This window comes from Mobula birostris, chromosome 2 (genome assembly GCF_030028105.1).
Source record: "Mobula birostris isolate sMobBir1 chromosome 2, sMobBir1.hap1, whole genome shotgun sequence".
NCBI classification, from domain to species: Eukaryota; Metazoa; Chordata; class Chondrichthyes; order Myliobatiformes; family Myliobatidae; genus Mobula; species Mobula birostris.
Genome location: NC_092371.1, coordinates 133725974 through 133751871, shown reverse-complemented (window position 1 = coordinate 133751871; position 25898 = coordinate 133725974). Strand labels below are relative to the sequence as shown.

Below are 25898 nucleotides of genomic sequence, written 5' to 3'. Positions count from 1 at the left end.
TCATTTATGTTTTTTTTTCATAGATTCTATTGTATTTCTTTATTTTTTCTGTAAATGCCTGCAAGAAAACAAATTTTAAAGTAGTATGTGGCAACATATACTTACTTTGATAGTAAATTTACTTTGGACTTTGAGAGAAAGTGGTAGAAATGGTACAATTACAACACAAAACTCGTTGAGACAGATACAGTACATGAATAGGAAAGGTTTAGGTGCATATGAGCCGAATATAGGCAAATAGGACTAGCATGGATGGCATGGACACACCAGCTCAAAGAGCTGTTTCTGTGTTGTATGTAACACAATCTACTTGTTCGCCTTCATCCATTATGTTTATTACTTCCTCAAAGAACTGTTAAATGCAGCTTTCCTTTAATATTGCTTAATTTTAATTATTTTTTTCTGATGTTAGGATTCTTGACTATAGTGTGCTGCTAATATTTAAAAAATATTATTTCTGACAACCTAGGCAATAATGTTTAAGTGTTACACTGCATATATTCCTGTGATTTGTTAATAGCGACCCCAATGGAAATCTGCTATCAGTTATAACAAAACAATCAATATTGAAAATTCAGAGTTAGATAACATTCTCTAATTTTCTATATGATTTTATATTAATATTTTGGCAGATACTTGGAAAAGAAAAGACTGTTATTTCCACGATTCTTTTTTGTCTCTGATCCAGCATTATTAGAAATCCTTGGCCAGGCTAGTGACTCACACACTATTCAGGTTTGTTTAAGCAGTTTTATGATGTTCTGAAGTCTAAGAACCTGTGAAGCAAATTAAATTATTTGCATTAGTTTATTGATGTAACCTCTGAAACACTTTTGTAAACAGCCAGGAAGAGTCAAGCACCAGATATGAACATTATGATTAATAATTTTAAAAATTTTTATTGGATCACTTTAAAATCTTCTCTCCTGAAGAATCAGTCCAAACTGATTTGATCATTTCTGATTTCCTACAGCCCACATAAGTACAAACCGCACACAGAGACAATTAAGTCCATCTTCAAGCATAGCATATGCAACAAATGCTAACAACTCTCTTTGGATCTCTACAAACATAACATTTGCTGCTCACCAGTAGTTTATCTGCACTACTTGGATACCAATCTATAATTTCTTGGAAAGTCCTGTAATGATTTGATTCAAAATGAAAGATGCTAAAAAACCAAAAGGATCAATAATAGAAATACTATTATTCACGATTTACATTGTTAATTTGGACTTTGAAACAGCTAATCAAAACTTATTCTTAAAATTTGCAAGTATCTGCTAGAGTACAACACTGAGGATGAATGCAACTTTATACATTAAGAATTATACATTAGGACACTTGCAGAATAGTTAAGAGGAAGTTTAGATTAGATTATGAGGAAACTCAGTCCTCATTTATTGTCATTTAGAAATACATGCATTAAAGAATGATACAACGTTCCTCCAGAATAATATCACAAGAAAACACAGGACAAACAAAGACTAAAACTGACAAAACCACATAATTATAACATAAAGTTACAACAGTACAAAGCAATACCATAATTTGATAAAGAGCAGACCATGGACACGGTAAAAAAAAGTCTCAAAGTCCCAATAGACTCATCATCTCACACAGGCAGCAGAAGGGAGGAACCCTCCCTACCATGAATCTCCAAGTGCCGCCAACTTGCCAATGCAGCACCGTTAGAAGCACTCAACCGCAGCGGACTCTTGAGTCCGTCCGAAAACTTCGAACCTCTGGCCAGCCCCTCCGATGCAGCCTCTCCAAGCACTATCCTCTGCCGAGCACTTCGACCCTGCTCCGGCCGCTGAGCAACAAGCAAAGCCGAGGACTCAGGATCTTCTCCGGAGATTCTGGTTAATCATAGGATCTCAGCAGTTCCCCAGAGTCCTGCAAATTTCTCTTCAATTTCTTTGTTTACACAACTACTACCCTCCATTCCTCACCCCACCCCCAAACACTATATCATCTGACCATTGGTGTGTGTTTTGGTTCCCTGGTACTTTATCATCTCACCTAAAACCATCATGATCTTGTATACAACTATCAAATCTTTTCTCAACTTTCTTTCCGGAGAAAACATCTCCTATTTAATCTCGTCACTGAAATCCCTCATGTCTAGAACTCTTTTATTGCACCTTTTCTAAAGCCTTCATATTCTCTTTAACTTTGTGTGATAAATTTGTGTGAGCTACTGAAGGAAAATAGAAATTTAACCTGTTCTTTAGAAAGCTGTATTGTAAGTTAGTGAAGTTATAAAAGTGTTTAAAAGCTCTTGGATTTATTATGTTCAGGGAGAGTGGCATTTAAAGGACTGAGGTTACATTTTTATAGAACATAGAACAGTACAGCACAGGAATGGACCACTTGGCCCACATTGTTGTGCCAAACCAGCTAAAAAAACAAATCAAAAACACCCAAACACTAATCCTTCCTACGATACCATGTCCATATCCCTCCATCTTCCTTGCATCCATGTGCCTATCCAAATGTCAATTAAAAGCCTCAAATGTTCCCTCTACCACCAAACCAGGCAGTGCAATCCAGGCATCCACGACTCTCTGAATAAAAAACTTACCCCTCATATCACCCTTGAACCTACCCTTTCTCACCTTCAATGCGAGCCCTTTGGTACTAGACATTTCAACCCTGGAAATATGTACTCTCTGACCACTCTACTTATGCCTCTCATAACCTAGCAGACCTCTATCAGTTCTCCCCTCAGCCTCCGATAGTCCAAAGAAAACAACCCAAGTTTATCCAACCTCTCGTGGTAGCATATGCCCTCTAAACCAGGCAGCATCCTGGTAAACCTTTACTGCACCCCCTCCAAACCCTCAACATTTTTTCTTCCTCCAAAGCCTCAACATCCTTCCAACACAGTAGACCTCTGCTACACTATGAAAAGGAATGCCTATCATTCCCTTCTGAGACCATATTTTGGCAAGTCAGATCATTCAGCTGTACTTCTACTACCTGAATACAGACAGAGCTTAAAAAGCAAAGCTCCAGCGATCAAGACAACTAAGCGGTGCCTTGAGTCAGCTGTGTCGTGTTCAGTAACTCACCTGAGGACCTGAATGACTACACCAAGGTTGTAACAGACTTTATTAAAACAGCTGTGGATGAGTGTGTCCCCACGAAATCATTCATGGTTTATCCTAATCAAAAGCCTTGGATGAACAATGAAATCAATAATTTGCTGAGAGCCAGATCAGAGGCATTCAAGTCTAGAGATCAAGAATGCTATAAGAGATGCTGGTATAGTCTCCAGACAGCCAGCTCACAAACGAAGTGGAGATTCTGACGAAGTGGGATCAACGAGGAATGCCCAACAGCTGAAGATGAAATGCAGGCTGCCTTCAAGAGAGTGAATCCAAGGAAAGCATCTGGTTCAGACAGAATACCTGGTCGATTACTGAAGAGCTATGCTGACCAACTGACTAATTTATTCACTGATATCTTCAACCCCTTGCTCCGGCAGTGCATGGTACCCGGCTACTTCAAGCAAGCTTCAATTATACCGGTGCCCAAGAAGACTGTGATAACCTGTCTCAATGACTTATCGCCCAGTGGTGAAGTGTTTTGAGAGGCTGGTGTTGAAGCATATCAGCTCTGGTCTGAGTGGCGACTTAGATCAGCTCTAATTCGCCTACTGTAGCAACAGGTCTACAGCAAATTCCATTTCATTGGCTCTTCACACAACCCTGGAACATCTGAATGGCAAATATGCAAATATCAGATGCCCTTTATTGATTACAGCTCAGCATTTAATACCAGCATCCCCTCAAAACTAATCAGTAAACTCCAAGACCTGGGCCTTAATATCCCCTTGTAGAATTGGATCCTGGATTTCCTCACTTGTAGACTTCAGTTAATAAGGATTGGCAAAATTATCTCCACACAATCTCCATCAGCAAAGGAGCACCACAAGAATGTGTACTTACCCCCCTGCTCTACTTGCTTTACACCTATGACTGTGTGGCTAAGTACAGATCCAACACCATATACAAGTTTTCAATAATGCCACTGTTGTGGGCTGTTGTGTGATGAATCAACATACAGGAGGGAGACTGAAAATTTGGATGAGTGGTGTAATAACAACAACCTCTCACTCAATGTCAATAAGACCAAGGAACTGATTGTGGATTTCAGGAGAGGGAATCCAGAGATCCATGAGCCAGTAATCATGAGATGATCAGAGGTGGAGAGTGTCAGTAACTTTAAATTCCTGGGTGTCACTATCTCAGAGGATCTGTTCTGGACCCATCATATAAATGTAGTTGCAAAGAAAGCATGACAGCGCCTCTATTTCCTCCGGAGTCTGTTGAGATTTAGCATGTAATCAAAAAACTTGGCAAACCTCTTTAGATCTGTAATGGAAAGTGTGCTGACAGGCTACATTACATCCTGGTATGGGAACACCAGTGCCTTCGAGTGGAAAATCCTACAAAAGGTAGTGGATTTGGGCCAGTACATCACATATAAAACCCAACTATTGAGCACATCTACATGAAACATTGCTATAGAAAAGTAGCATACATCATCAATGATGCTCACCGCCCAGGCAATGCTCTTTTCTATCTGCTGCCATCAGGTAGAAGGTACAAATGCCTCAGGACTTGATCCACCAGGTTCAAGAATAGTTACTACCCCCTTAACGATCAGGCTGTTGAACAGAAGTGGATAGCTACAATCATTTTACTTCTGGTGTTCACGCAACCAATGATCTCACTTTAAGGACTCTTTATCTTATTATTTCATGCTTGTCATTTATTGCTATTTATTTATATTTGCATTTGCACAGTTTTTTGTCCATTGATCCTGTTTACAGTTGCTGTTCTATAGATATGCTAAGTATGCCCGCAGAAAAGAATCGCAGGGTTGTTTGTGGTGACATCTAGGTATTCTGATAATAAATGTTACCTTGAACTTTTGAACCTTGTACTATAGTGGGGCGACCAGAACTGTACACGATAATCCAGATGTGGCCTAACTGGAGTTTTATAAAATTGCAACATAGCCTCTGGAATTTTGAACAATGCCTTGACTAATAAAAGCAAGCATTCCATAAGCCTTCTTAACCGCCTTATCGACCTGTGTAGCAACTTTCAAGGAGCTATGAACCTAGATCCCAAGATCTCTCTGCTTAGCAACACTATTAGGATCTTGCCATTTCTCAGCCAAAATCTGCAATTGATCGACATTGTGCTATATTCTTTGCCAGTCTTCTATACTAGCCACTTCTCCACCAATCTTGGTATGACCTGCAAATTTACTACCCTCCCATCTACAATTTCATCCATGTCATTTATATACATCACAAACAGCAGAGGTCCCAGCACAGATCCCTGTGGATCTCCACTAATTATAGACCTCCAGCTTGAATGTCCCTTCAACTACTGTGCTTTGTCTTCTATGTGCAAGGCGGTTCTGAATCCAAACAGCCAATTCGCTACAGACCCCATGCATCTTAATCTTCTGGATTAGCCTCCCGAGGGACTTTCTTTAACGCGTTACTAAAATCCATATAGACAACATCCTCTGCCTCATCAATCTCTCTCGTCACCTTGTCAAAAAACTCAGTCAAATTGGTAAGGCACAACCTGCCATGCACAAAGCTATGCTGACTCTCCCTAATTAGGCCATGGGTTTCATAAAGCTCATATATATTATCCCTAATTTTCTCCAACAGCTTCCCTACAACTGACGTGAGACTCTCTGGTCTATAGTTCCCTGGGTTTTCCCTTGTTTGCTTCTTAAATAGAGGTACAACATTAGCCACTCATCAGTCCTCTGGGACCTCACCCATGGCTCAAGAGAACACAAAGATATTGGTTAAGGGCCCAGCAATCTCGTCTCTTGCCTCTTTTGACAACCTGGGGTAAATCCCAACAGGTCCTGGATATCTTAGTACTCATTGTCCTTGACTTCCAAACACCCTAACATATTTATAGACTCATCACTGATCTCCTGATCCTCCACATCCTTGTCCTTGGTAAATACTGAAGCAAAGTACTCATTAAGTTCCTCACTCACATTCTCTGCATTCAAGTAAATGTTCCCTCCTTTATTCTTAACTGGTCCCACCCTCTCCCTAGTTATCCTCTTACTCCTGATGTATGTATAGAATTCCTTAGGATTCACCTTAATCATACTTGCCAAGGACTTTTCATAGCCCGTCCTGGCTTTCCTAATTCCCTTCTTTAGTTCTTTTCTGACTTCTTTATACTCCTCATGTGTTTTGTTTGATTCTAACTTCTGAAGATTTACATTCTTTTCCTTTTTCTTCTCGACTAAATTCATCACCTCTCTGGACATCCAAGGTTCTCTTATCTTTCCATCCCCATCCTTTCTTCTAACAGAAACATACCTTTCCTATACTCTGTGCAATTGGTCTTCAAACACCCTCCACATGTCTGATGTGAACTTGCCGGAGAAAAGGTGTTTCCAATTAATGCTTCTTAGTTCCTGCCTAATGCCCTCATAATTTGCCCTACTCCAATTTAAAACTATTTCACAAGGATCATACCTATCCTTTATCTATAGCTATCCTGAAAGTTAAGGAGTTGTGGTTGCTATTCCCTAACTGTCCACCCACTGAAAGTTCAGTCACCTGGCCAGGCTCATTACTCAAGTCCAGTACAGCCCCTCCTCTCATTGGACCATTCACATATTAATTTAGGAAACCTTCCTGGATACACTTAACAAATTCTGCCCCATCTAAACTCCTTACACTAAGAAAGTCCCAGTTTATATTAGGGAAGTTGAAGTCCCCCATGATAACAACCCTATTATTTTTACACATTTCCTTAATCTTCAATGTCCCAGTGGCTATTAGGGGGTCTTTAGTACAATCCCATCGGTGTCTGACCTATGTCTCCCCTGAGTACAGATGTGATAACGTCACTGATTAGCAGTGCATTCCCAGAAAAGGTTCCAATGATACAAGAACTTGAAACCCTGTCCCTGCACCATCTCCACAGCCACTCATTCATCCATTCTATCACCCCTTTCTTACCTGCACTAACCCATGGCACTGGGAGTAATCCAAAGATTACTACCTTGAAGGTCCTCTTCAGCCTCTTTCTTAACTCTATGTACTCAGTGCATAGGACCTCTTCCTCTTTTTTGCCTATGTCATTAGTGCCAATGTGCACCACGACCTCTGGCTGTTCCCCCTCCCCCTTGAGGATATCCTGCAGCCTCTCCAATACATCATGGACCCTAGAACCTGGGAGGCAACACACCATCCTGGTGTCTCGTTTGTAGCCACAGAATCTCCTTTATGTCCCCCTAACTATTGGGTCCCTACTGCACTGCCTGACTTTACCTTTCCTGTCGAGCCTCAGAGCCGCCATGGGGCCACCAGCCTTGCTGCTGCAGCCGTGATCTGATACGTCATTCTTCCCCCAGCAGTATCCAAAGTGGAATGCCCACTGGGGAACTCTGCAATAACTTCCTAATCCCCTTACTTCTCTTGGTGGTCATCCATCCACTTTCCGAAGCCTGTACTCTGGGTATGACTACCTCTTCAAAAGTCTTATCTATAATGCCTTCGGCCTCCTGAATGATCCAAAGGACATCCAGCTCCTTGACCTGGTCAGTCAGGTGCTGAAGTTGGGTGCACTTCCCACATAGTCATCAGGGAAACTGTCAGGTATCCTGAACTCCTACATCTGACAGGAGGAGCATTCCATCCTGACTACTCTGTACTAAAAGAAGGAAAAAAAACTTGCCTCTTCTTAACTGTGCCTTCACCTGTTCAAGTATTCATGCGGCTCTAAGAGTACACACACAATTTGCTTTCTAAATTATACAAAGGACATGAGATCAGCAGAAGGTTTTTAGAAAAGATTTTATCAGTATAGACAGTTTTTTTTAGATGAGTAAATACTTAAAAGTGTTATGAGATTAACAAGACTGACTTAATCAAGATGGAGAAAAAGCTATTGGCTGAGAGGATCTAAAATTAGCGGCCACAAATGTAAGACAAAATACTTTTGGATCATTAGGTAAATTATGGAAAACTTCTTCTCTCAGAGAAGTTGTGGCATTCATTACCACAGAAATGGTAGAGGCAGTTAGCTCATATTTTCAGAAGGAAATGGGGTGATCACATAGGTAGGAATGTATGTTTGAAGGCTGATAAAAGTTGCATGTAAGTAGTCTTCTATGGGGCACAAAAGTGATGACAGCATTGTTGGCAATATATATTCTTTGAATATAACTGTATGATTTGTAATGAAAAACTTATTTGGCAATCTTAAATGCCCTATTTTTATGAAATGTAACTCTAATGACCTCTTGAGTCCTGGACCCAGAGAAGGACCTGCCACTGTCTGCTACACAGGGGCAGACTTGAGCATAGACACCATAATTATTTGTCAGGCTGGATGTTAAGGCAGGACACTGATAGGTTGGAGCACTATGTGTAACTCTACCAACCTGCTTTCCATAGGCAAAGTCATATCAGTTCTATTGACAAAGATCCATTTTTTTCGAGGATATTTCTAAATATTTTACTGTCAATAAAGTATTGTTTTAATGTGTATGTGAGATGTGGTAGCCAGTTGCACATTACAATCTACCATGAAGAGTGCTATACTGATCAAATAATTAATACTTTTTAGTGACGTTCTTTGAGGAGTAAATATTAGCCAAAATAGTGTTGACTCTTCTACCAAATGCCACAATTGAACGTAGGAGAATGAAGGGCAACCTTAGGGAAATGTTTAAAATTATGAGATAAGGAGCGGTGGATGATAAGAGATTTTTCCCAAGGATAGGGGAGTCGAAAACTAGAGGGCACAGAATTAGGCTGAGAATTGAAAGATTTAAAAGGAACCTGAAGGGTAACTTTTCATGCTACAGGTGGTGAGTATATGGAATGTGCTACCAGAGGAAGTGGTTGAGACAGGTACAACAGTATAATTTAAGAAGCACTTAGATAGGTATGTGGAGAGCGGGACTTGGAAGTGTATGAGCTAAACATAGAAAACTGGGACTAACTATGTGGGCAGCTTCTTCTGTGTGAATGGTTGGTCTGAAGGGTCTGTATCCATGTTCCATTGCTCTACAACTGTATAACCCATTGGACAGAAGAAATAGGAACAGGATATTTAACTCCTTAAAACTACTTCACCATTCACTAAGATTATACATGATCATACATAATCCATTTTCATCTCTGGTTTCCTTTTTATCTAAAATTTATCAATTTCAGCCATGACTCAATGACTCTACTTGATCTGCAATTAAATGATTCATAGTGTTCTGACAATAAATTTCTGTGCATCTCGCTTTCAAATATAAAGCCTTTATCCTCAGACTATGTCAGTACACTCAGGTATGTATGACCAAAATGCACGATCTCTGTCTACCCTATTAATCTCTGAAAATCTTGTTTCAATGAGATAACTTTCATTCTTCTACACTGCAATGGGATATGCCCATTTGCACTGCTTCTGCTCATAAATCTTTTTGTGAGAATCAAAATGTGAATCATCATTGCACCACCTGCAAGAAAAGAATATTCTTCCTTTGGCATGCTGGCCATTACTGTACATAGTGCTTGTTATGTCCTTCCTGATTTGGTTTGTTACTTTATTTCTAATTACTAGATCTCACTGCTTACTTGTAAATCCATAGCTGTTGTTGATTATGTATTATGGTATTTTTAAGCAATTAGCTTTTGTAATTAGGTTGGCCATTTTATATCGTTTCTATATCTCATTTAGTTGCTATTAGTTAGAAGCACTTTGTTAGAAGTTGAAGGAATTTTAATCAATATTTGAATCTACCTTTCATGAGAATGCCGAGAAGTATTCTCTTTTTACTCAGCTCCTTGTGTACTGTAACTTGTTGGTGAACAATAAAACCGCCTTCAAACTACAACTACACCAGGACTGGAGTTCATCTGTCTTCCTTGCTTAAGAAAATGGGGCAGTCTTGAGCGAGGGCAGAATAGTGCTCCAGGTGCGATTTATCCAACTTCGCAGTGAAGATGATTAAGTCATGGCCTACTTATTTGCCTCAAGTACATGCAGGTTATCTTTTTTTGAATTCTTGTACAAATATAGCAATGTCTCTCTGTACACTAGTTTTGTTCATTTCTTACCCTTAAAAAAGTTATTATGTTCTTCCTTCCAAAATAAATTCTGATTTCACATAGAACACTGAGCATAGAACAGGCTCTACGGCCCATTATGTCTGTGCTGAAAGTGTTTGCAAATTAAGTTGGTAATTTGTGTTATTATTGTCACGTGTACTGAGGTATAGTGAAAAACTCGTCTTGCATACCATTCATAGAAATCAATTCATAACAACAGTGCATCAAGGTAGTAAAAGAGAAGACAATACCAGAGTGCCAAATAAAGACTGTGACTGTCCACTTTATCTAAACCACTCATGATATTATAAACTTCTATGAGGTTACTTCTCATTCTCGTATGCTCCAAAGAACAAAGACCCAGCATGGACAACTCCTCCCTATGTTTCAAGCCCTCTAAGCCAGGTAGTATCCTCATAAATCTCTTCTCCACTCTTCCGAGCTTAACAATTTCCTTGCCCTCTAATCCAGGTAGTATCCTCATAAATCTCTTCTCCACTCTCCCCAGCTTGACAATTTCTTTCCTGTATCAGGGAGACCAAAACTATTCACAATACTCCAAGTGTAGTGTCACTAGTGACTTATTTAACTGCATCATAATGTTGCTACTCCTAAACTTGATGCCCTGACTAATAAAGCACAACATGCTAAACGATTTCAGTGCCTACTTGCATGACCACTTTCAGTGAACTAGGCTCTTGTACTCCCAGAATTTTCTCTTCCACAACCCTCATTAGTGCCCCTTAACAAGGCTCCTTAATTTTTAAGAATCAGCAAACTTGCTAATCATGCCATGTAAATAATGATTAACATAGGTCCTAATACTGACCCCTGGGCCCCAATACACTCACTCCATTAGTCACTGATACAGTGTGCGGCAATGGCCCAAGTGAAGAGGGAGAAAAGCCATAAGACCATGAGATATAGGAGCAGAATTGGGCTGTATGGCCCATCAAGTCTGCTCTGTCATATCATCATGACTGATCCATTTCCCTTTTGGCTCCAATCTCCTGCTTTCTCCCTGCATTCCTACACGCCCTGACTAATCAAGAATCTATCACCTTCTGCTTTAAATATACTCAATAACTTGGCCTCCACAGCCACCTGTGGCAATGAATTCCATAAATTCACCACTCTCTGCCTAAAGAAATTCCCCCTCATCTCCATTCTAAATGGATGTCCCTCTATTCTGAAGCTGTGTCCTCTGGTCTTAGATTTCCCCACCAGAGGAAACGTTCTCTCCACATCCACTCTATTAAAGCCTATGTCATTGGTGCTCCAAAGAGCGCTATATGAGGTCATTCTTAACCTTGGCAACTAGACTCTATAATGAGTCAACCTATAGCCGGGGAAGTGATGACCCCCTCCTGTTAACTGTTTGTGGTAACTTTTTTTTATTCTTTCTACTTCTCTTCTAATATTTATATCTGTGCACTTGTAATGCTTTTGTGATGCTATAATTTCCTTTTGGATCAATAAAGTATCGATCTATCTATCTATAGGCCTAGAGCCATCAAATGCTCTTTATATGATAAGCCTTTCAATTCCAGAATCATTTTTGTGAACCTCCTATGAACACTCTTGAACGTCAGCATGCCCTTTCTTAGATAAGGGGCCCAAAACTGCTTACAATACTCCGAGTGAGGCCTCACCAGTGCTTTATAAAGCCTCAACGTTACATCCTTTCTTTTATATTTTAATCCTCTTGAAATGAATGTTAATACTGTATTTGCCTTCCTCACCACCAACTCAACCTGCAAATTAATCTCTCGGGAGTCCTGCACAAGGACTCCCAAATCCCTTTGCATATCAGATTTCTGTATTTTCTCTCCATTTAGAAAATAGTCAACCCTTTCATTTCTTCTACCAAAGTGGATGACCATATGATTCCTGACACTGTATTCCCTCTGTCACTTCTTTGCCCATTCTTCTAATCTAAGTCCTTCTATAGCTTCTCTGCTTCCTCAGCACTACCTGCCACTCCACTTATCTTCGTATTGTCCGCAAACTTGGCCACAAAGCCATTCGTTTCATCATCCATGTCATTGACATACTGTATAACATAAAGAAAAGCAGAATACAGACCCCCTGTGGAACACCACTAGTCAGCAGCAGCCAACCAAAACTGGTTCCCTTCATTCTGAATCTTTGCCTCCTGCCAATAAGCCAATGCTTTATCCATGCTAGTATCTTTCTTGTAATACCATGGGTTCTTAACTTGTTAAGGAGCCTCATGTGTGGCACCTTGTCAAAGGCCTTCCGAAAATTGAAGTATTGTAGTTGCGCTGATACGCAACGAGTGAAAGCAACACACTGAGTCGAGCAGGCTCTGGTTGAACTGTTTACTGTTTCAATCTGTGCGCGCTTAAGTGCCCACTCCCAGCATCCCCCGCTCTTTGCGGGGCGGAAGTGACGTCGGCTTCCGGGCCAAGGTCTTCCCCGCACTCAGAACCCACTTGGTTGCTGCTGACTGCGGATTCGCCCGCGACTGCTGGAGACGGTTCGCTTGCCGTGTGGGCAAGCCGCCACATGACCCCTCCCCCACAGAACCCACGCTAGGAGCTGCAGAGTCCACAGCCTGCACACTGTCAGTTTTTTTAGGTGGCTGGCCTCGTCGTCGTGGGGGTGGCACCGCAACCGGGCGTTCAAGGTCTAGATGCACCGGTTTGCGACAGTCAATGGTAAAAGTCTCTTCACGGCTGCCGATGTCAAGAACGCAGGTCGTCCCATTATAGCGCACCACCTTGTAGGGTCCTTCATATGGTCGCTGCAGGGGTGGTTTGTGCACGCCTCGGCGAACGAAAACATACTTGCTCTGTTGTAAGTCCTTGGGCACGAAAGAGGGTGTTGTTCCGTGATGGGATGTTGGGACTAGGGCAAGTGTTCCAAGCCACTCCCAGAGTTTAGTTAGGACCGCCGTAGGTGTGTCCTCCTGGCCACAGGGTGCTGGCACAAACTCACCGGGAACTATGAGCAGGGCACTGTAAACAAGTTCAGCTGATGTTGCGGCCAGGTCCTCCTTGGGTGCTGTGCAGATGCCAACAGCACCCAGGGGAGTTCGTCAACCCAGTCTGGCCCTCGGAGGCGTGCCATCAGGGCTGACTTCGTGCCTGTGGAAACGTTCCACCAGGCTGTTGGACTGCGGGTGGTAAGCAGTCGTTCAGTGGAGCTGGATTCCAAGGAGTTATGCCAGAGCAGACCACAAAGCTGATGTGAACTGCACATCCCTGTCTGAAGTGACGTGGGCTGAGAGACCGAACCGTGCCACCCAGGTGGTAATCAGGGCTCTGGCGCATGTCTCCGTGGCCGTGTCAGCGAGTGGGATAGCTTCCGGCCACCTCGTGAACCTGTCCACCGTGGTGAACAGATGTCTCGCTCCTCTCGAAACCAGCAGTGGGCTGACGATGTCCACGTGGACATGTTCAAACCTCCTATGTGTCAGCTGGAAGGGTTGTAGTGGGGCCCTCACGTGCCTCTGGATTTTGGAGATTTGACAGTGCGTGCATGTCCTGACCCAGTGCCCGACCCACTTGCGTAGGCTGTGCCACACAAACCTGTCTGTGATCAGCCGGATGGAAGGGTGGGCTAAACCGTGCAAGGAGTCGAAAATGCGGCGCATCCAAGTGGTCGGGACAATGGGCCGAGGTTGCCCGGTGGACACGTCACAAAGGAGCTCATTACTTTCGGACCCAGTGGGTATGTCTTCAAGGCGGAGTCCTGAGACTGCAGTTCGGTACACCAGCATCTCGCTGTCCAGTCGTTGCACCTTAGCTAACGCCGCATAATCCACCCCCGGAGACAGAGAGAGCACTCATTGGACGGAGGTGCGTGACAGTGCGTTGGCTACCACATTGTTCTTCCCGGAGATGTGCTTGATCGTGTTGGTAAACTCCGAAATGTACAACAGGTGGCGTTACTGGCAGCCCAACAACGAGTCCGACACTTTGGCAAACGCGAAAGTGAGGGGCTTGTGGTCTGTGAAGACGATGAACTCCCTTCCTTCCAGGAAATACCTGAAGTGCCGGAGGTCAAGGTGCAGGGCCAGCAGCTCCCTGTCAAAAGCACTGTACTTAAGTTCCGGGGGTCGTAGGTGCCGGCTGAAAAAAGCGAACGGCTTCCACTGGCCTTTGATGAGCTGCTCGAGCATACTGCCAACTGTTGCATCGGAGGCATCCACAGTGAGGGCAGTGGGGACATTGACCCGGGGGTGGACCAAGAGCGTGGCGTTTGTTAGTATGTTCTTGGCTTGTTCAAAAGCCGCCGACGCTTCCTCTGTCCAGGTGACCTCTTTGACCTTGCCAGACATCAAGCTGAAAAGGAGTACATGATCCGGGCTGCTGAGGGCAGGAAACGGTGATAGATGTTAACCATCTCAACAAATTCCTGCAGGCCTTTAACAGTGCTGGGTCTGGCGAATTGGCAGATGGCTTCAACTTTTGCCAGCAGGGGCACAGCTCCATGGCAATCAATCCGGTGTCCCAAGAAGTCGATAGCGGGTAGGCCGAACTGGCACTTGGCGGGGTTGATAGCTAGGCCGTAGTCGCTTAAGCGGCGGCAGAGCAGTCGTAAATGTGCTAGATGTTCCTGGCGGGAGCGGCTGGCGATAAGTATGTCATCCAGGTAGATGAACAGAAAGTCCAGATCTCACCCTACTGCGTCCATCAGGCGCTGGAACGTCTGCACCGCATTTTTGAGCCCGAACGGCATCCTGTGGAATTTGAACAGGCCAAAGGGGGTAATAAGGGCCATCTTGGGTACATCGGCCGGATGGGCTGGGATCTGATGATACCCTCGGACCAGGCCAATCTTCAAAAAGATGCGCACCCCGTGCAGTTGGCCGTAAAGTCCTGGATGTGTGGTACCGGATAGCGATCGGACGTGGTGGTGTCGTTCAGCTTCCTATAGTCGCCACACGGTCTCCACCCTCCTGCAGACTTGGGCACCATATGGAGTGGGGAACCCCACGGGCTGTTGGAACGCTGCACAATCCCCATCTCCTCCATCTTCTTGAATTCCTCTTTCGCGAGGCGGAACTTGTCAGGCGGTAGCCTGCAGGCCCGGGCATGAAGGGGGCGGTCCCTGTGTGGGGATGTGGTGCATCACGCCGTGCTTGGGGTCTGTTGAGGAAAACTGCGGCATGATGATAGATGGGAACTCCGATAACACTCTGGCGAACCCGTTGTCAGAATAAATGACGGAGTCCAAGTGCGGGACCGGTAACCTGACCTCACCAAGGGAGAAAGTCTGGAACGTCTTTGCATCGATCAATCGTCGTCCCTTCAAATCCACAAGCAGGCAGTACGCATGGAGGAAGTCCGCACTCAGCAATGGCTGTGATACTGCGGCCAGCGTAAATGTCCATGTAAAGCGGCTGGAACTGAACTGCAAGGGGATGGTTCTTGTGCCGTAGGTGCGGATGGTGCTGCTGTTGGCTGCCGTAAGTTCCGGTCCTGTTCTTCTAGTTCGGGTATCGTGGCTCGAGGGGGGTAGGACACTGATTTCCGCCCCTGTGTCCACCAGGAATCTACGCCTGGAGTGCTTGTCCCAAACGTAGAGGAGGCTATCACGGTGACCAGCCACCGTAGCCATCAGTGACGGCTGGTCCTGGCGTTTCCCTGGAACGAGCATGGCGATTGGCAGCAGCGGGCCCCGAAACCCCACCTTTGATAATAAAAACACCAAGTCTCAGAGGTGTTGCCATTCCTTGGTGTGGGTATTACGTGCTCCGCTGCTGGGGTGTGGGAGGGCTGGACTTTCGGCCGTACTGCAGCACTAATTTCTATGGTGGTTCCACCATTTTGTTTGGTGCGCCAAATCATGTCCGCGCGGGCAGCCACCCTGCGCGGTTCTCGAAGTCCTCATCTGCTAGCAGGAGGCGGATGTCTCCTGGTATTTGCTCCAAGGTCTGTTCAAAAAGCAGGCAAGGCTTATGGCCATCTGCCAGTGCTAGCATGTTGCTCATCAGGGCTGATGACGCACGGTTGCCCAGGTCGTCCATATGCAGTAAGCGCGTGGCCCGTTCACGGCGGGAGAGGCCAAATGTGCGGATTAACAGGGCCTTGAGTGCCTCGTACCTGTCTATTGCCGGAGGCTGATGCAGAAAGTCGATAATGCGGCCCGCTGTCTCCTGGTCGAGGGCGCCCACCATGTAGTAATACCTGGTGGTGTCTGAGACAGTTTGCCTGACCTGGAACTGGGCCTCTGCTTGCTCGAACCAGACCAGGGGTTGAGTGGTCCAGAAGGTTGGCATTTTAAGGGAAACTGCATTCTGCAGAGCCCAGTAGTTCATGCTGGGTCCAAATGCCGTTGGACCGTCGGGGTCAGCAATGTAGTCGTACTGATACGCAATGAGTGAAAGCAACACACTGAGTCGAGCAGGGTCTGGTTGAACTGTTTACTGTTTCAATCCGTGCGCACTTAAGTCCCCGCTCCCTGCATCCCCCGCTCTTTGCGGGGCGGAAGTGACGTCGGCTTCTGGGCCGAGGTCTGCCCGCACTCAAAGCCATCTCGGTTGCCGTTGGCTGTGGACTCACCGCGACTGCTGGAGCCAATTTGCTTGCTGCGTGGGCAAGCCGCCACAGTACACAACATATACCGATTCTCCTTTGTCTATCCTGCTTGCTATTTCGTCAAAGAATTCCAACAGATCTGTCAGGCAAGATCTTCCCTTAAGTAAACCATGCTGACTTCAAATTATTTTTATCATGTGCCTCCAAGTACCCTGAAACCACATCCTTAACAATGAACTCCAACGTTTTCCCAACCACTAAGATCAGGGTAACTGGCCTATAATTTCCTTTCTTCTCTTTCTCTCCCTTCTTGAAGAGTGGAGTGATATTTGCAATTTTCCAGTCCTCCTGAACTATTCCAGAATCTAATGATTCTTGAAAGATCATTTCTAATACCTCCACAATTTCTGCAGCCATCTCTTTCAAAACCCTGGTGTATAAAATACCTGGTCTGGGTGACTTATCTACCTTCAGACCTTACAGTTTTCTAAGCACCTTCTCCCTAGTAATGGCAACTTCACTCACTTCTGCCCTCTGACACTTGCGAACTTTTATCATACTGCTAGTATCTTCCATTGTGAAGACCAATACAAAATACTTATTCAGTTCATGCACCATTTCCTTGTCCCATATTACTACCTCTGCAGCATCATTTTCCAGTGGTTCAATATATAGTCTCACCTCTCTTTTACACTTTATATATCTGAGGAAATTTTTGGTATCCTTTTTAACATTTTTGACTAGTTAACCTTCGTATTCTCTCTTTTCCTTCTTTATGACATTTTTTGTTACCATGTGTTGTCTTTTAAAAGATTCTCAATCCTCTAACTTCCTATTAATTTTTTTCTCTATTATATCCCCTCTCTTTGGCTTTGAATTTTCTTGTTAGCCATGGCAGTGTCATTCTGCCTTTAGAATATTTTTTCTTCTGACTTGCTCCCAGGAACATCAGCCATTGATGTTCTGCTGTCATCCCTGTTAGAGTTCCGTTTCAATCAATTTTGGTCAGGTACTCTCTCATGTCTCTATAATTCCCTTTATTTCACCATAAGCCTGATACACCTGACTTTAGCTTCTCCTTCTCAAATTGCAGGGTGAATTCTACCATATTATGATCACTGCCTCCTAAGGGTTCCTTTACCATCAGTTCTCTAATCAATTCTGGTTCATTGCCCAACACCCAATCCAGAATAGCTGAATGTCTAATGGACTCAACCACAAGCTGCTCAAAAAGGCCATCTTGTAGGCATTCTACAAATTCCTCCTCTTGGGATCCAGCACCAATCTGATTTCCCCAATCTACCTGCATATTGAAATCCTCCATGACTATCATATCATGCATTTTCTACCCCCCATTGTAATTTGTAGACCACATCTTTGCTACTGTTCAGAAGTCTGTATATAGTTCCCATCAGAGTCTTTTTACCCTTGCAGTTTCTTAGCTCTACCCACCAAGCTTCTACACCTTCCAAGCCTATATCACTTCTTTCTAATGATTTGATTTAATTTTTTACCAACAGAGCCATACCAACCCCTCTGCCTACCTTCCTGTCCTTTTGATACAATGTATATCCTTGGATGTTAAGCTCCCAGCTATCATCTTCTTTCAGCCATGATTCAGTGATGCCCACAACATCATTAATGCAAATCTGTAACTGCGCTACAATGTTCATCTACCCTATTCTGTATATTGCATGCATTCAAATATAGCACCTTCATTCCTGTATTCATCACCTTTTTTGATTTTGTTCCCTGTTTACATTGCAACTCATCCCATTGACTGAAATTTTGCCCAATCATCAGCCTCTCCTTGCTATCAATCTCACTACACACTGCTTGTAAACCAACTACCCCATCCTCAGGCCTATTACTCCAGTTCCCATCCCACCACCAAATTAGTTTAAACCCTCCAGAATAGCTCTAGGAAACCTGCCCACAAGGATGTTGGTTCCCCTCAGGTTCTGATGTAACTCAACCCTTTCGTACAGGTCATATCTTCCCCAGAAGAAATCCTAATGATCCAGATATCTAAACCGCTGTCCCTGCACCAGTTCCTCAGCCATGCATTCATCTGCCAGATGCTCCTATTCTTCGCCTCATTAGCGTGTGGCACAGGCAGCAATCCAGAGATTACTATCCTGAAGATCCTGCTTTTCAGCTTTCTACCCAGCTCCCATCCTCAGGCCTATTACTCCAGTTCCCTCTTCAAGACCTCCTCACCTTTCCTACCTATATCATTGGAGTCAATATTGCAGACCTGATCTGAGGCATCCCTGACTCTGGCACCTGGGAGGCAACTTACCATCTGGGTGTTAATCACGTCCACAAAATCTCATTATCTATTCATCTATGGATTCTCCTGTCTCTATTGCAGTCCGCTTCATCTCTCTTCTCTACTGAGCCACAGCACCAAACTCAGTGTCAGAGACCTGGTTGCTGCAGATACTGAAGAGGATTGAACAGTTCACTGAATTTTAATAAAAACTATGCAGAACAAAAAGGAAATAATAAATGCTAGGCCAACAGGGCTGCTAACTAAACCTCTTGAGCTAAAGCTATTGCCGACACTGCTGCTCACAAGTAGTAACTCTACTAAATTAATTCCGCACCTTTACAGTGTCAATATATATTCTTGTCTTTTTTCACGAAACAAGGTAAGCAGGTAGTCATCGTGCTTAAGTCAAGATTTGACAAGACCGAAGTGAAAGGAAGGGAGCTAATTATAATCACGAAGAAGTCCTAATTGGCTGGAACATGCATGCTTACTAGCATGATTGCCAATCTCATTCAGCTGCCCGCCTGCAAAGTGCTCAGGTCCCACAGCAGAGTCCATGATTGTGACAGGGACCCGTCCCCCGCAACCCCCCCAGCACAACTCCTGAGGTACCAGAGACATGTCCGCTGGAAATCATGGATGAGGGATTTGTCCAGGGTGCCATTTGTCAAATCCAAGAGCATTCCTCTGAGCAATACCCTTCCCAATTCACAAGGTACTAGATCCTGTCCTGCACCTGGTAGGATACCAGGAGGCACCACACAGAACAGACCAAGGACCCATCCACCAAGCAGGGAGGAAGGCAGAGGGGTGTGATTAGAGCACAGGGTGAGAAAGTCATTGGGTAATATAGAGCACTGCATGAATCTTCATCAATGATACTAGGTACGGTCTATAGGAGGCTCAGCTGATAGCCTTCTCCACTATGAATGGTCCCACCTAGCATGGGGCTAACTTATGGCTCTCAAATTTCAAAAGAAGATCTCCAGATTCAAGCCAAACTTTGTACCCTGGCTTGAGAGTCCTTACCAATCAGTGGAGCTGATCAGCCTGACAGGCATACTGTTTCTGAGTGTGTGGAAGAGAAACCCTGGCCTGTCTCCTTGTGCGCTTTTAGCATTGGACCAACTGTTCAGCAGCACGAACTCTCATGTCAATTTCTCGGTCAGGGAAGAGTGGTGACTGGAATTCCTTTTGGCATTCGAAAGGGGATATGACAGTGAAGGATGACTGAAGGTTATTGTGAGCACCCTCTGCCTAAGCCAGTTGGGAGCTACAGGTTGTGGGTTGGAAGAGGCAAGGCCACACAGGGTTGTTTCCAGCTCAGACTGCTCCGATTCACTTCCTCAGACTGCTCATGAGATTGGAGGAAACCTGATGAAAGGTTGGCTGTGGCTCCTAAAATAGAACAGAAATTCTCTGCAAAATCACGATATGAAATGTGGTCCTCGAATAAACACTGTTCTGAAGGAAGCCGTGCAGCCTGAACACATGAACCATATGGGTTGCAGTTTCATAAGCAAACAAGAGCTTGGGGAGAGCAATGAAGTGGGCAGCTTTGAAGAACCGGTCCACAGCTACCAGAATGGTAGCATTTCCATCTGTTTGAGGCAGACCAGTAATGAAATCCACCGAAAGGTGGGACTGGGGTAGTGAGACACAGAGTAGGCAGAACAGACCAGTGGAGTGCTGACCTGTCATCTTGTTTTGGGCACAAGTAAAACAGGCAGAGAGGAAATCATGGACATCCTGGGAGAATAACGGCCATCTAAATCATCTCCTTATGAATTCCAGGGTCTGTTAAATCCCCAGATAACCAAGCAGGTGGGAAGAGTAACCTCACTCTGACACTCAGGGGTACGCAGTGGCAGATACAAACAGCAATTTGGGAGTTCTCCCACTTGGGCCTGGATCCGACTTTTGGACAGACCTCACTGGAAACACTGGCAACAAAGGTTGGGCTCTAGAGTGACACTGTTCTCAGAGATGTTAAATTGGTGGGAGAGAGCATCGCTTTTGATGTTCTTACTACCAAGTGAGTAGATGAGGACAAAATTAAACTCGATGAAGAAGGGCTTGACAGGCGTTAAGTCTATTCGCATCCCAAATGTAGAAGAGGTTCATATAATCTATCCATACCAGAGAGGTATGTTCTGCGCCCTCCAGCCAGTGTCGCCATGCTCCAGGGCCTCCTTGACAGCCAGAAGTTCTTGGCTCGCAACATCATAGTTATATTCTGCAGGGGTGCAGCTGATTATATACAGAAGAGTGCTGAGAGACTACAGCTCCAATGCTGACAACTGATGCATCAATCTCAATGCTGAATAGATAGCAGGGATCCAGATGTTGCAGCACTGGGGCCTTGTGAAGTGTTGCTTTGGCTTTGACAATGCTTGATCTGCTTCACTCATCCAAAAGAATCCTGCAGAGGTCTTCTTGGTGAGTGTTTTTATAGGAACTGCAACGGAACTGAAGCTTCTGATGAAGCAGCACTAATAGTTTGCACACCCCATGAAGCTTGTTTGTAGATAGCTTGGACTACTCTATGACTGTATGAATTTTACATTGGGTCTATTCAAGAACTGGAAGAAATGATGATGTAGCCCAAGAATGACATCTGCTCTTTGTGGAACTGACACTTTTCTGGCTTGGCATAAAGGCTGTTCTCAAGGAGCCATCTGAGAACTCTGGACATTGAAGACATTTTCCTGTGGAGAGTGTGAATAGATAAGAACATCACCCAGATACTCAAAAACAGACTGATACAACATGTCCCAGACTACATCATTGACCAGGGTCTGAGAAACAGCCGGGGCATTAGACAGACCAAATGGCATTATGAGGTACTTATAGTGGTGTTTAATGCTGTCTTCCACTCTCAGATGTGAACCAGTTTGTAAGCATTGCGCATATCTCTTTCCAATAATACGGATGCTCTTTGGAAATGTTCAAACACAGGAAAGAGTGGAGTGGTTCTTGTCTGTGATGTTGTTGAGAAGCCCATAATTAATGCAGGGCCAGGCTTTGCCATCCTTCTTACTCACAGAAAAGAAGCCCGTCCCTGCTGGTGACTTTGGCAGAAGGATAAATCCTAATGCCAATGCCTCCTTGATGTATTCTTCTGTGACCACTGTTTCAGGGCAAGAGACAGAAAAGAGCTGGCCCCAGGAGTAACTAGTACCGGCTAGGAGATCAATGACACAGTTGTATGGCTGGCTTTGGAGGCAAAGAGGTGGCCTCCTTCTTACTGAAGACCTCAAGAAGGTCAGTGTATTCAGCTGGGATACCAGACAGGTCCACACTAGCAATTGGCACAGGAGGAGATATGCTGACAGGTGGACCCAGACAGGTATACTGGTCTCCACTCTTGGAGAGCCTTTAGGGACCAGTTAATCCACGGATTGTGTTTTGATAGCCAGGGAAGGCCAAGCACCAGCCACAGTTCAGGTAAATCCACGAGATAGAAGGAGATCTGTTCCCTATGGTTGCCTTCTAGCACAAGGTGGAGCTTTTGGCAGGAGTTATCTTCGATGCAGGTCGCTACTTCTTCAACGAAGACTTAGTAAGGTCGATCCTTCATTAAACTGCCAAACATTACCGACTTCTCTTAATCCTTCATATCCTGTACAGGTGCCCCCTGCTTTTCGAACGTTCACTTTACGAAACCTCACTGTTACGAAAGACCTACATTAGTACCCTGTTTTCGCTTTCAGAAGGTGTTTTCACTGTTACGAAAAAAATCAGCGCGTGATAAAAAATCAGAGCGCGATAAAAGGCAGCGCGCCCCGAGCAGCCGCTCTCCCCTGGATTCGGAACTGCTTTGCTTTAACACGTGCCTGTGAGCAGCCGTTTGCAAGATGAGTTCTATGGTATCGGAAAAGCCTGAAAGAGCTCGTAAGGGTGTTCACTTACGTTAAAACTAGACATAATTAAGCGTTTTGATCATGGTGAACGAAGTAAGGACAACGTGAGTTTGGCTTGTAGAAGCTGACAAACGTGATGTTGAAGAGGTTTTGGCATCCCATCACCAAGAACTGATCGATCAAGAGCTGATGCAATTGGAAGAAAAAAGGATAACAATCGAAACCGAATGAGTAATGATAAAGTACGACTTTAATTTTGAAAGGGTACGTCGGTTTAGGGGATATTTGCAGGATGGTTAGAGTCCTTATTAAAGAACTGTGAGATAGAAAAATACGCGAGGCTCAGCAGTCAAGCAAGCCTTCCACATCAGCCACAGCAGACGACGAACCTCAACCTTCGACATCGAGGCGGGCAGAGATAGAAGAAGATGAGCTGCCTGCTCTAATGGAAACAGATGACGAGATGACACCCCAGTGTCCCACCACCCCAACCCCCAGGCCACGGACAGATACCGATTTGCGGAGAATGCAAAGCTAGCCGGGAGGCACACAGCACATCTTTAAGAAAAAAGCTGAAATAAAAATGCTAATTAATTAGGTGCCGCCGACACGTAATTGTCGGCCCAGATCAGAGACAATGCAATCGGAAATCGGCACTGATCTGGGCCGACAATTACGGGCGGCACCTGATTAATTAGCATGTTTGTTTCAGCTTTTTTCTTAAAGATGTGCTGTGTACCTCCCGGCTACCGCTGGACCCCTGCATTCTTCGCAACAATGTATTGCTCAGCAGCCTGGAGGGTGAAGGCCACTGCATCACCCAAACTCCGACAAGTCTAACACACCATTGTGTGCTCGGCACTGTCTTCCCGACTCCCGTAAGTGATACTACACTGTACATACATTATTTCTACTTTATATAGGCTGTGTATTTTTACGTGTTATTTGGTATGATTTGGCAGCTTCATAGTTTAAAGGTTACTGGAGAGCGCTTGCGCGTGTTTCTGCCAAGAGCTCTTGCGTGAGATTTTCTGCCGACGGCGCTTGCGTGCAATTTTCGCTATAGAGAACAGTTCAGTAATGATTGTGGAAAAGTATTTCTACTTTATATAGGCTGTGTATTCATCATATCATTCCTGTTTTTACTATATGTTACTGTTATTTTAGGTTTTATGTGTTATTTGGCATGATTTGGTAGGTTAGTTTTGGATCTGCGAACGCTCACAAAATTTTCCCATATAAATAAATGGTAATTGCTTCTTTGCTTTACGACATTTCGGCTTACGAACCATTTCATAGGAACGCTCTACCTTCGGATGGCGGGGGAAACCTGTACTTCGATAAAGTCTTCACTGTCCAATAATACTGAAAAGGTACATCAACAAACTTGGCAGAAATTGCCATCCAGCACTACTGTACCTTACAGTAGAACGTAACACTCCATTTTAAAAATGAAACTGTGTCAATAAACAAATATGGAACGGAGACACTGACTAATGTTCTAGCTGGAAAATTAACTGCGTCATCAAGGGTCTTCCCTTTTATACCCGTGGTGAACATGTAATCACGTGATCTCACATCGTCAGGAAAATTACATCAGGTGACCTCCAAAAGACCATTACATCATTCTCACAAGAAAGTCACAAGATCTCCTTGAGGTATGTAACACTTGGCATTTTGAACATTATGCCCAGAATTGTTTTGGGGCGCCACAGTAGAGGCAGAAACCTGTCCTCTTGGCTGATTTCATTCCTCCTACGATAAGTATAAGCCCCCTCCACGTACAGGTTCCTCCACAGACTGTGTAATAGGTAATGAGAGAGAGGGTGAAGACAAGTGGTGATATAAAGAATAGGAGGCTCAGGACATATTCCCTCTCCTTCGCCCTTGCCCTCTCCCCCTCCCTCTACCACTCCCCCTCTCTCCCCCTCTCTCTCACACACTCTCTCACTCTCTCCCTCCCCCTCTCTCTCTCTCCCTCTCCCTCTCTCCCCCCTCCCCCTCCCCCTCTCCCCCCCACCCCCCGATTCAGTTGCGCAGTTGTCTGTTCAAATAGCCAGATTTATCAGGTCATCTAGACTGTCCTGGTCATTCTGCACTACGATCTCATGCCAGACACCTGCACTCAGCCCAAGCCGGAAAGCAGAGATGAGGGATCTCTCGTTCCACTCTGTCTTAAACACAAGATGCAGAAAATAACTGTGTCGTCTCTCATTGCCCCTTTCCCATGGTGCAGGTCCAGAAGTCAATGGACAGCATCCTCACCTTGTACTGGAAGATCAAACGTTCTCTTGAACTCAACTACAAATTGATGGAAAGACTGGGTGGCAGAGTAACATTGTTCTCAAAGGACATTGAACAGACTAAGTGGGGTTCTATCCAAGAGATTCACCATGTAGGCCAGTTTATATACATCATCACTGAACCAACCCAGATGGGCTTGGAAAGTCAGCTCACATTGGGTAATGAAACTCCTGTAGTCATCGGGTCATGGGGGTATCTGGCTGGTGGAGGAATACTTTGTTCGGGTCCGGAAACCGCCAAGGGAACCGGGGGATTAGTGGCTGAGACTGAGGATGCTGCTACAGAGGAGGATGTGGGAGGTGCTGATGCTGGGAGTGGGACTGTCCTGGCAAAAGGCTGCTGAATAGCAGCAGTAAGAGCGGTAATGCCTGCCACCTGATTCTGATTCCCTATGCTGAGTTGCTGAACTGTCACTGTCTGTGCTAGCACCTGTTCTTCCTGCTTGGACTAGACTGGCCACTCTGAAAGTAGTTGTCGGATAGCGTGAGCCACTTCTGCTGACCTAGCCTCCACTAACTAACATCTCTCCTACCTGACCAATGAATGTCAGGGCCATGGTCAGCTGTCCTCTCTCCCATGGTCCCTTTTGAATGTCAAGTCTTGCTGACACAGTGTACTGTGATGGCCCAAGTACAGAGGGAGAGACACTGAAGCAGATTGAACAGTTCACTGAATTTTAGTAAGAAATGTGCAGAAGTAAAGGAAAATAATAAATGTTAGATCAACAGGGCTAATAACTGAAACTCTCAAACTAAAAGCTAACACCAACACTGTGGCTCAAAAGTAGTAACTTAATATTAAATTAATTACGCTCCTTTCGAGTGTCA

At 44.5% G+C, this 25898-nt stretch overlaps 1 protein-coding gene across 1 annotated transcript in view; it reads left to right on the top strand.

The window, feature by feature from the left end:
• Positions 1-25898, top strand: part of LOC140210901 (dynein axonemal heavy chain 8-like) — a 1093299-nt gene that overhangs the window by 524833 nt on the left and 542568 nt on the right. The window contains exon 40 of the mRNA XM_072280167.1: positions 633-735. Coding sequence (XP_072136268.1) covers positions 633-735 — 103 coding nt within the window. The remainder of the gene's footprint in view (positions 1-632; positions 736-25898) is intronic.